The sequence below is a fragment of the Elaeis guineensis genome, chromosome 16, assembly GCF_000442705.2.
Source record: "Elaeis guineensis isolate ETL-2024a chromosome 16, EG11, whole genome shotgun sequence".
Lineage (NCBI taxonomy): Eukaryota > Viridiplantae > Streptophyta > Magnoliopsida > Arecales > Arecaceae > Elaeis > Elaeis guineensis.
Window position 1 is genome coordinate 24,705,299 of NC_026008.2, and position 9,336 is coordinate 24,714,634.

The 9,336-nt window shown below is 46.8% G+C and overlaps 1 protein-coding gene across 1 annotated transcript; it reads right to left on the reverse strand.

Moving 5' to 3' along the window:
- LOC105060625 (60 kDa jasmonate-induced protein) lies at positions 1 to 2,110 on the reverse strand (the record flags this gene model as incomplete). Its single annotated transcript, XM_073250259.1, is given in 1 exon segment — positions 1 to 2,110. A coding segment is annotated over 1 exon segment (1,506 nt). The 5' UTR covers positions 1,535 to 2,110.
- Positions 2,111 to 9,336: the final 7,226 nt, after the last annotated feature.

Below are 9,336 nucleotides of genomic sequence, written 5' to 3' on the forward strand. Positions count from 1 at the left end.
ACAAGACTACTCGTAGGAGCATATGGCTTTAAATATCTCGATTCCAAGTGACCTTCACACGGATCTTACCTTTCTTGCCTTGGATGATCTTCTCATACGTGCCCTGAAGCTTGGAAGGGAACTCTGCAGTGCCCTTGGCAATCTCATCACCGGAAGAAGCATCGCTGCGATGATCATAGAGATCCGCCTCAACCACGAGGGAGGAGTTGGACGGCACAGCCACTACGGATCTCGACAGCGGGATGAGCTGCCCGGGACGTACATCTATGCGCTCGCTCGACCTCTTCCGAAAGAGCTCACTCTCACCTTTGCCATTGCGAGAACTAAGCCGTCCATAAACATGGGCGGGGTTCTTCCCGTCTCCATCTATGAGCGTAACCTCCACAGCCGCCTCCGCCGCATCACTTAACACCGCGTAGTTCACCGTCACCGAGCCATTCTTGCCATCAACGTTGCGGAATAAGGGCTTGTCATACTCATTGCTGGTGTTGTAAACGTTGCACGAGATCTGCCCGCGGCTGACTTCAGCATCCTTATCCATGAGAGCCACATCCATGGTGAAGCTCCCATAGGCCGAGATGGCTCGAGCTGGGCCGGTGAGCAGAGCATTCTGGCCCGGGTGGATGGACTCGTATTGGTCCCTCGTGCGCTTGTAGAGGTATTGGGAACCCAGCCCGTCCGTGACTGTGATCGTGCCGTAGAGGTCGCCCGGGTCCTTTCGGTCGATGTTGTTGACGCGCACCCAGAAGACCTCCACCAGTGGTCGCCCTTCACCCTGGTTGAAGGCGGCGACCATGAGCTGAATCCTTGGGCGCAAGTGGGAGGAATCCAGCAAGATGCCAAGGTCCGCTGCCGCCTGCTCGGCCGTCACTATTCCCATAGCATTGGGTTGCGGAAGGCGGAAGGGACGGTCGGGATTGGCATCGGCGCGCAGCAACGCGGCAGAGAGATCTCCCCAGCCGTGCTCGAGTGCCGGCATCCATTTAGGGGGTTTCGAACTGCCGGGGAATTCGGTAGCAAGAAATTCGGAGATGCGTTCGAATCTAATCGACTCGCAGATCATCTGGACCACGACAATCAAATGCCGCGCCCTGTCCTTGCCACTCGTGGAGGTAGCGAGCTGGTTAACAGCTTTCTTGATTTCCTCCGCGCCAAGAGATATTTTCTCCATATTTTCTTGGGCAGAACGTTGCAAGTCATCGTAGCCACCATCGAAGCCCAGGAAGGTGGATCCAGGAATTAGATGTTGTCGAGAAGAACGATCCCCAAATTCTAACCACTGCTTAGGATTCTCCATTCGGTAGCCGTCCAGGTAGAGGTTGTCCCGCCGGATCCTTAGCGTGATCTCACTGGTGCTGGATCGCAGCACGACGTCGAACCATTTCTTGGGAGGATTCTCCTGAGGAGGAAGGACGGGGCGATTGTGCGAAAATCTCACTCCTAGTAGACGGCGCATCTTATGAATGAAGTCCATGTAAGATTTCCACTTGCTACCCCCCTTTTCAACATCGAACACCTCGGTGAATTCCGCCATTAACTTCTACCGCTTTTGCTATTTGATGACAAATTGATTTCCTCTTGTGGCGACGAGACGAAGCTGAAGTCCTCTTATAGCCCACAGCCAAGAGCACCCATTTTCTTTTTCTTTTTTCTTCCCTTGCATTGGATTCTCTCCCATAAAGGTCTGGGTAAGGATGGCTTTTCTCCCATCGAAGCGCAATTGGATTCTCTCCCATAAAGGTCTTTGGTGTTTACATTATTGAATAGAGATGTCATTAAGGCTAGATGGCATTTACAATATTGAATAGACACATCAGTAAGGCCTGGTGGTGAAATGACATAAGGATGTACCTCCCGTGAATAATCTCTCTCAAAGTGTCACATATTGCAACCAAATAAAGTTACCCAGTCCTAATCATTCACATCATCTATCACATGTACAAGTTAATTCATCTTAAATTCAAGCTTTCAACCAATCAAACGAAAGGTGAGGAGAAATAGCATAAGTGTGCATATTATTGAATAGACTCATCGCTTAGATGATTCCATACCTCTAGCCAGATTGCCATGCTTCAATAGGCCGTGTTTTTGACAATACGGCTAGCCGGTGCACATTTTCTAAGGATCCGGTTTCTGTCAAAGACTTGCATGCGACAACCGGACCAAGGTATGAACCTTCACATGGTGTCTCTTTCTTTTTATTTGAACAACCTCACATGGTGCCCCTAAATGATGACCTGGTCGCCATAATGACAACATGGTGTCTTTCAGTGATCACATAGGGTGCTCTCGTAGTTTTCAAACCGTCCAATGGGAACAAAAAATCATATGGGCCGCATCCTAGGAAAAAGAATTATGGAATGAACTTCATAATTTGATATATAGTTTTTAATGTTAATTTTAAAGAATGAATTTAAAATTTAAATTTTTTTATTAATAAAATTGTTCATTTTTTGATTAAAAAAATATATGATATTTTATTTTTTTAATTTTAATTTTTTTAATCGGTACATACTATATAACTATATGATATACACTAAATAAATTAATTATTAAATAAGTCAATATACATCTCTAAATAACTCAACACATAATTTTTAAAATATAAAATTTATCAATACATAGTATATAGTCAAATGATATACATTCAGTAAATTATTTTTCTAATAATCTAATATATATCTTCAAGCAAATTGGTATATAATTTTTGGAGTATTATATTTACTAATATACACTATATGGCTTGATGATGTATACTTATCAATTTTTTGATATATACTACAAGCTTATTTGATACACATCCAATAATAATCCAATACATACTTTCAGATAAATTAATATACAGCTTCTAGGAGTTACAAAGAAAGAAGTATGATGACGGAGTTCTTTCTAATAGAGATTTATCTATTTTTTGATTCAATCTTGTTGAATATCACTCTCTTGTATGCCAATAAGATATTATATAGAGACAAAAATCAAGAATTAAATGGCTTAAAGAAGATCATAGGAATACAGAGTTCTTTCATGAAGCCACTATTATTAGGAGAAGGAATGGTTTTTATTTTCTCAAAGATGGTGATAGAAATAATACTGGGGATGAAATTACTATTGAAAATGAATTGTTTAACTTCTTCGATATCGGATAGAGATACATGAGGACAATATAGACCAGATAGCCTAATATTATGTTATCTAAGTCTAACAAATGAGATGCTTCTTAGAGTAGTCTTAGACATTGAGATAGAATCTACATTACAATTTATATCGAGTGATAGGACTTCTGTTATGAATGGTTTTTCATTTTGTTTTTATTTAAATAGTATTGGCAGATCCTCCACAAAATAATTCTTTACCTCATGTTTAATGCCTACATCATAGAAGTACATTTTTATTATTCTAATCCTGAAGAAGTTAGATCTATAACTCCATGTCACTACTGTCCTATCAATTTATATACCACTCTTTATTAAATTATTACTAAATTGATGGCTAACAGGATGCAATATATACTATACCCATTGATAAATCAAAAATAGGGTGCACTTATTAAAGGGAGACTTGTTTCTGATAATGTTCTTATGGCTCATGATTATGCATGATTTATACAAGCTCTAATTAAATGCAACTGCATGGTGATTAAACTATATATGAAGAGAGGGCATAGGCTCGAGTTCGACGGGATTTTCTATTTTTTCCTCTTGGGAAACTACATTTTCAAGATGCTTGGATTGATGGGATTTGAGGCTATATCAAGTCACAATCCTTTGCTGTTTTGATTGAAGGAGCTCCTAATTTTTTTTTCACTTTTGTATTGGTGGGTGACAAGGTTGTCCTTGACCATCCTATATATTTATTATTTGTATCGATGCGCTACGAGGAATGCTAAAGATGGGGGGAGAGAATAGTTAATTTTCCATATATCAGCCAGGCCAAATGGGAGTATCTATCTCTATTTGCAAATGATTGCATATTGTTTGCAAGGGCCAATCTCTCTGATGCAAGAACTTTATCAACTATTCTAAAAAGTAATTATATAATTTTTGGATAAAAGATAAATTTTGAGAAATCTATAGTGAAATTTAGCCTAAAGTTAATACTTTTGCGAAGCAGTGCATCAAGAATCACTTACATATTAAGGAGTCCAACAACATACGATAATACTTGAGAATTTTTGTTACGGCCAATTCCCTCATCGCCTGATCATTGGGGACATGCACCTGCAAGGAAAGTCCTCACTAACTAGAGATATCTCTGGTGGAGACCCTCCGATGCTTAAATCAGAGAGGAGACTAGGCAACAGTAGAAAAATCAGGGGCTCAGCGAGAGAGAGACCTTACCAAAACCGTTGCCTTACTCTGTTTTATAGTAGAATGCAGTATGGTCCTACCATTAATGGTGTAGACAACTGGAGAGTTGTCAAATCGTCGGGGGCTATCAAATCATCGTGGGTTGTCAAGTCATTAGAATTAATCCATGTCCTTGGTAGGACAACGCCTCATGGCGGTCGTACAGCATGTCCTTGACAGGACAACAGCCCATGGCGGTTGTACGGCGTTTGGACGGGTTGGCCGACTATATGTCGGTATTTGGTTGCCGGGACGTCGGGTGATGACTCGAAAACACCGTTGGCTGATTTGGTGCCTTGTGGAAGTCGGATGTCGGCTGCCACCCTCAACAGCGAGTTGGTGATATGGGTTCGATCATTCGATCGGTTGGAAACAGTATTGGTCTGTTTGGCCGGCATGCCTTTGGTCGGATATTGTCGTCAATCATTGACAGAGTCGTCTATCCGTCCGATGGGTAGAGTCAGGCATCGATCGAACCGTTCTGAAGATAAGTCGACGTATAGGGGTCAGCCGGTATATCCCAACAGTTGCCCCCCACTCCTGAGTCTGATGTCGTGTTGGCCCGCATTACCACGTGGGCGGCGGCCTCGAACGAAAGGAGTGATTTTCCATCACATCATGCCCCGACTCTGCCGATCATATCAACGGATGATCTGGTGTCAGACATCTCATCGGGAATGCAAACTGTCGTCGGCTAATTAATTTCGAGACGCGATTTTTTCGCCACGCGTCGGGGGGCTATTGGGCCGGAGCCGTTCGCATGGATGGAGGTGACGTGGATGGAGGCAACGTGGCTCGATCTTGGGTAGGTGCGTCGAACCGTCGGATCGAGGAATGGTCCAGGCGCTGCCACGTGTCAACATCCGGGAAACTCTCATTCGGCGTGCTTTCATCTCGACCGTCGAAGGGCCTTATATATATACGGCCACTCGTATCCAAAGCTTCACTTTTTACTGCTATGTTTCTGATGCTGAGGCTCTGTCGAGTTGTCCCCCAGTCCCAGGTAGTTATTTTCGTCCTCCTTCTTTGAAAGCTCTTCTCGAAGCTTTTCATCCTTGTCCCTTTGCATCTTCGCTCCCTTTGCATTTTTCTTTTTATTCTCTTTTCTTGGGGCTAGCATTATGGCTAGAACCTCTCCTCGAGGGAGTCAGTCGGAGAACTCGATCGATGATTTTCGATCGACCCCGGAGGTGGAGGCTTCTTCACTTTCGGGGCCAAACGTCGAACGACTTAGGGAACAATATGGTATCCCAGAGTAGCTTCGACTTTTTGCCCCTGGGGTTGAGGGTCGGGTTAACAACCCGCCTCCGAGCCAGGTGACCTTTTATGTTGAGGACCTTCAGGCTGGTCTTCGCTTTCCAATTTCGGAGTTCGTCCGGAATATCTTGGATTATTACGGGCTTTGCCCGACGCAATTGGAGCCGAACTCAGTCCGATTAATAATCAGCTTCGCTTTGTTGTGTCGGCTCTTGCCGACCTTTCCCCACATCTCTCTCTTCCGGGTGTTCTTCATCCTCCGACCCCACCCAAAAGCCCGAGGGTGATGGTTCTTCAATCCTCGGAAGGGCCTTTCATTCATTACTGGTCTTCCATCGTCGATCCACGGATGGAAGAACCAATTTTTCTTCGCTTCTTCTTTGCTACCCTGGGGGTTTCCTTCTCGCTGGGGCGATCCTCAAACTCAGCCGAACCATAATAGTCGAGTGGAGGTAGAAGACCGAGAGGACTTTCACCGACTGAAGGATATATCGGTGCCAAAGCAGAGAGAGCTCGTCATCGAACAAGCTCTCTATGATGCCGGCCTAAGTTCGATTCTCCGCTTAGGTATAGTTCGGTCTGTCGGTCGTCTTTTGACTTTTTCATCCATCTTCGGACTTATGCTAATCTTTTGTTGAAATTGTAGGCATGCCGTCGAGAGTAAGACTAACAGATGCCAACATTCGGCAGCACGCGGTGAGAAAGAGACCGACGCCTGGGGTCGGACCTTTGCGGCCCCCCAAGAGGCCCCAAACATCATCCTCGACTGCCGTTGCGATGGTGGCTATGCAGCCTGACACCGAATGAGCGTCGGGCTTTGAACCAGTCATCGCCTTATCGACGCCGGCGGTGCCACCCGAGGCACCATCTGAGGAAGGGGTGGCGGAGGGGGTAGCCGAAGGAATATCGATGGCCTCGCCTGTGGAAGAGGTTCGGGTCGAAGCATGAGAGCCCGAACGACCTGCGGTGGCTCCCGTCGCGCCCTCGAGAGGAACTCAGTCGAGTTCAAGCTTTCCATCCTTCTCCGATCTCTGGATCTGGGTGACTGATTAGGGGAAGGCTCCGATGGTGCCGGCGGACGACACAAGATCGGCGGACCGCGTCACATCGTCCGACATTCGGGTTCTCGAGGGAGCATCGGCCTTGGCCAACCATAATTTGGTCAGGAGGTTGTGTTAGGCAACTATTCTTCCGGTCGATCGGGAGCTCTTGAAGAGTCGGCAGGTGACCGAGATGCTCTCTTCATTCTACCCAACCATGATCGAGGTAAGTTCTTCTTTTTCTTTCCTCTTCATTATTATTTTCATCATTTTATTTTTCTGACGACCGGCCTTCTAGTTGTAGCTGATTTACAACATGTCCGAGTTGGAGGTCGGGTACCAAAGGTTTGATGACATCTGGGCGGCCTGGAAGGATAGGCGAAAATCGTCGAAGCCGAGAAGGCGACGCTGGTGGAACAGCTGAAGCTATCGGTCGATCGTGAGGCCAGGCTCGAGGAGGAGATTTCCCGACTCACCGATGGCCTGGCTGCCTTGGAGGCCGAACTTCAGTGGGCCCACGAGCAGGCCAAGAGCAAGACCCGTTCCGCTCATCGACTGCGGCGTGAGCGGGATGGTTGCATTAGTGAGCTCGAGGCCAAGCGCGAACAACTTCGGATAAGTCTAAAAAATCTGGCTAAGGCCGAGGAGAACCTGTCCTCCACCCAAGCCGACACCGACACAGCGAAGGCGGAGGCAGAGTCGGCTAAAGAGGCATTGAGCCAGGCGGTGGAGGACTTCCGCGGCTCGAATGAGTATCGGGAGGAGCTTCTCGAGAGCGGCTTCGCCTCCTATTGAGTGGGGTATGAGGACGTCCGGGATGCAATTCAGAGGCTATACCCGGGACTCGACCTGAGCACCATCGTCCCTCCGGGGTCGGAGGACCAAGCCGCAGAGGAGGAGGCCGACCCAATACCAGAGGATCAGACGGCTGCGGAGGAGGCCATCCCTGGGCCGGTGGAACGAGCTACCGAAGGTGAGGCGGCTCCAACCTCCGATCCCACTCTGACTCGAGCGGGTACACCGATCGCTTCTGAACCCTTTCCGATCCAGGAAGTCGATTTTGATGAGTAGTCGGAGTATCTGCTCTGTTGTTTTTATTTTATTTTTGTTTCATCTTTGATACTTGTAATCGAATTTCGATCCAATTTTGTAAGTCTAACTTCAACTAAATGAAATCGAAGACTTTTCAAAATTTTCCCAGCATGTAGTTCAAAATGTATGTCTCGCCGAGACATCCCCGAGTGTATAGGTCGTAGATCCGACATACCTCATTAGGATGTTCGGTAGGATCCAGCGTAGTTAATCAAGATAGTCAGTAACGTGCGCCATGCTAAGGGCAGAGCAAGCCCTGATCACAAACCGACATCCTGACTGTCATACAGGTTGCATAGGATCCGATGGTCGAGAGTCATTCGATATAGTTAGCTTGGGTGTTGACTGTAGGTCGAGTGTCCGTCGCCCAGACCTTGGTCGGACGTGCACATCGAGTCGGATGTCGACCAATCTCTGAACGTAGCTTGTTGACACGATCATTCCATAGAATCTGATAGTCGAGTAGTATCTGACATATTTGGTTAGGATAACAATGACAAGTCAAATATCCATTGTCCGATCCTTGGTCGGGCATATACATCGTGACATATGATAAACGGTGGCAAGCTGAATATCCTTCGATCGGTCGTGACCAAGTCGGTATGTCGCAAGTGCGACCTTGGTCGTCTTGGCATTTTGTCCTTCTTAGTCGAAGCCAAGTCGGTAAGTTAGCCAGCCGCATTGGTCGAGAGTCAACTGTGGAAGGAGCGCGTCTTCAACTTAGAGAGGTTTTATCGCCAGCGCTGGCCTTCCGTTAGTATAGACAGAACAGTTCTCGTAAGAGTTCGATGTGTTGTCGGTGATCGGGCTGTAGGTTCCCAATGAAACATTGGGCCCAAGTCAGGGCGTCGGGACTCGTACTTCTGGCGAGGGCCGACCCACGGCAGAGAGCCAAACTTTGTTGACTCTGGGGTTTTGAAATTGAGTTGTATTCCGAACAAGGACATACAGAATTCACTGATGGTACAATTTTAGGTTGTCGGCATTCCAAGTCCGGGGAATGGTCGTCCCTTCCAGGGTCTCAAGTCGGTAGGTGCCCGGTCTGCAGGTGTCCGCTATCTTGTAGGGTCCTTCCCAGTTTGGAGATAGTTTTCCTTGATTCAGAGGCTTCAAGACTTCCGCCTTCCTTAAAATCAGGTCTCCAGGTCTGAAAAACTTTGGCTTAACTTTAGCATTGTAGTATCGGGCCACTCTTTGTCGGTAGGAAGCCATGCGGAGTTGAGCCTCGCGTCGGAGCTCGGATAGGAGGTCCAAGTCAGCTCTCCGACACTCAGAGTTGTCTGATTCACAGTACTGCTCAACTCTAGTCGATGGTAGCCCGATCTCAAGTGGGATCATTGCCTTCGATCTCAAGTGGGATCATTCCCTCGATCTCCGGTCGGAACACGGGGTGTCGTTCGGTACGCCCACAGGACCGAGTGCAATTCCTCGACCCAGAGGCCTCTAGCTTCATTTAGTCAAGTCTTCAATTCATGCAGAATGGTCTGATTGGTTACTTCGACTTCCCCATTGGACTGTGGATGCCCGACCGAGGTCAGCTTGTGCGTGATATAAAATCTTGCATAGAACTCTCTGAAGTCTTGGTTGTCGAACTGTCACCC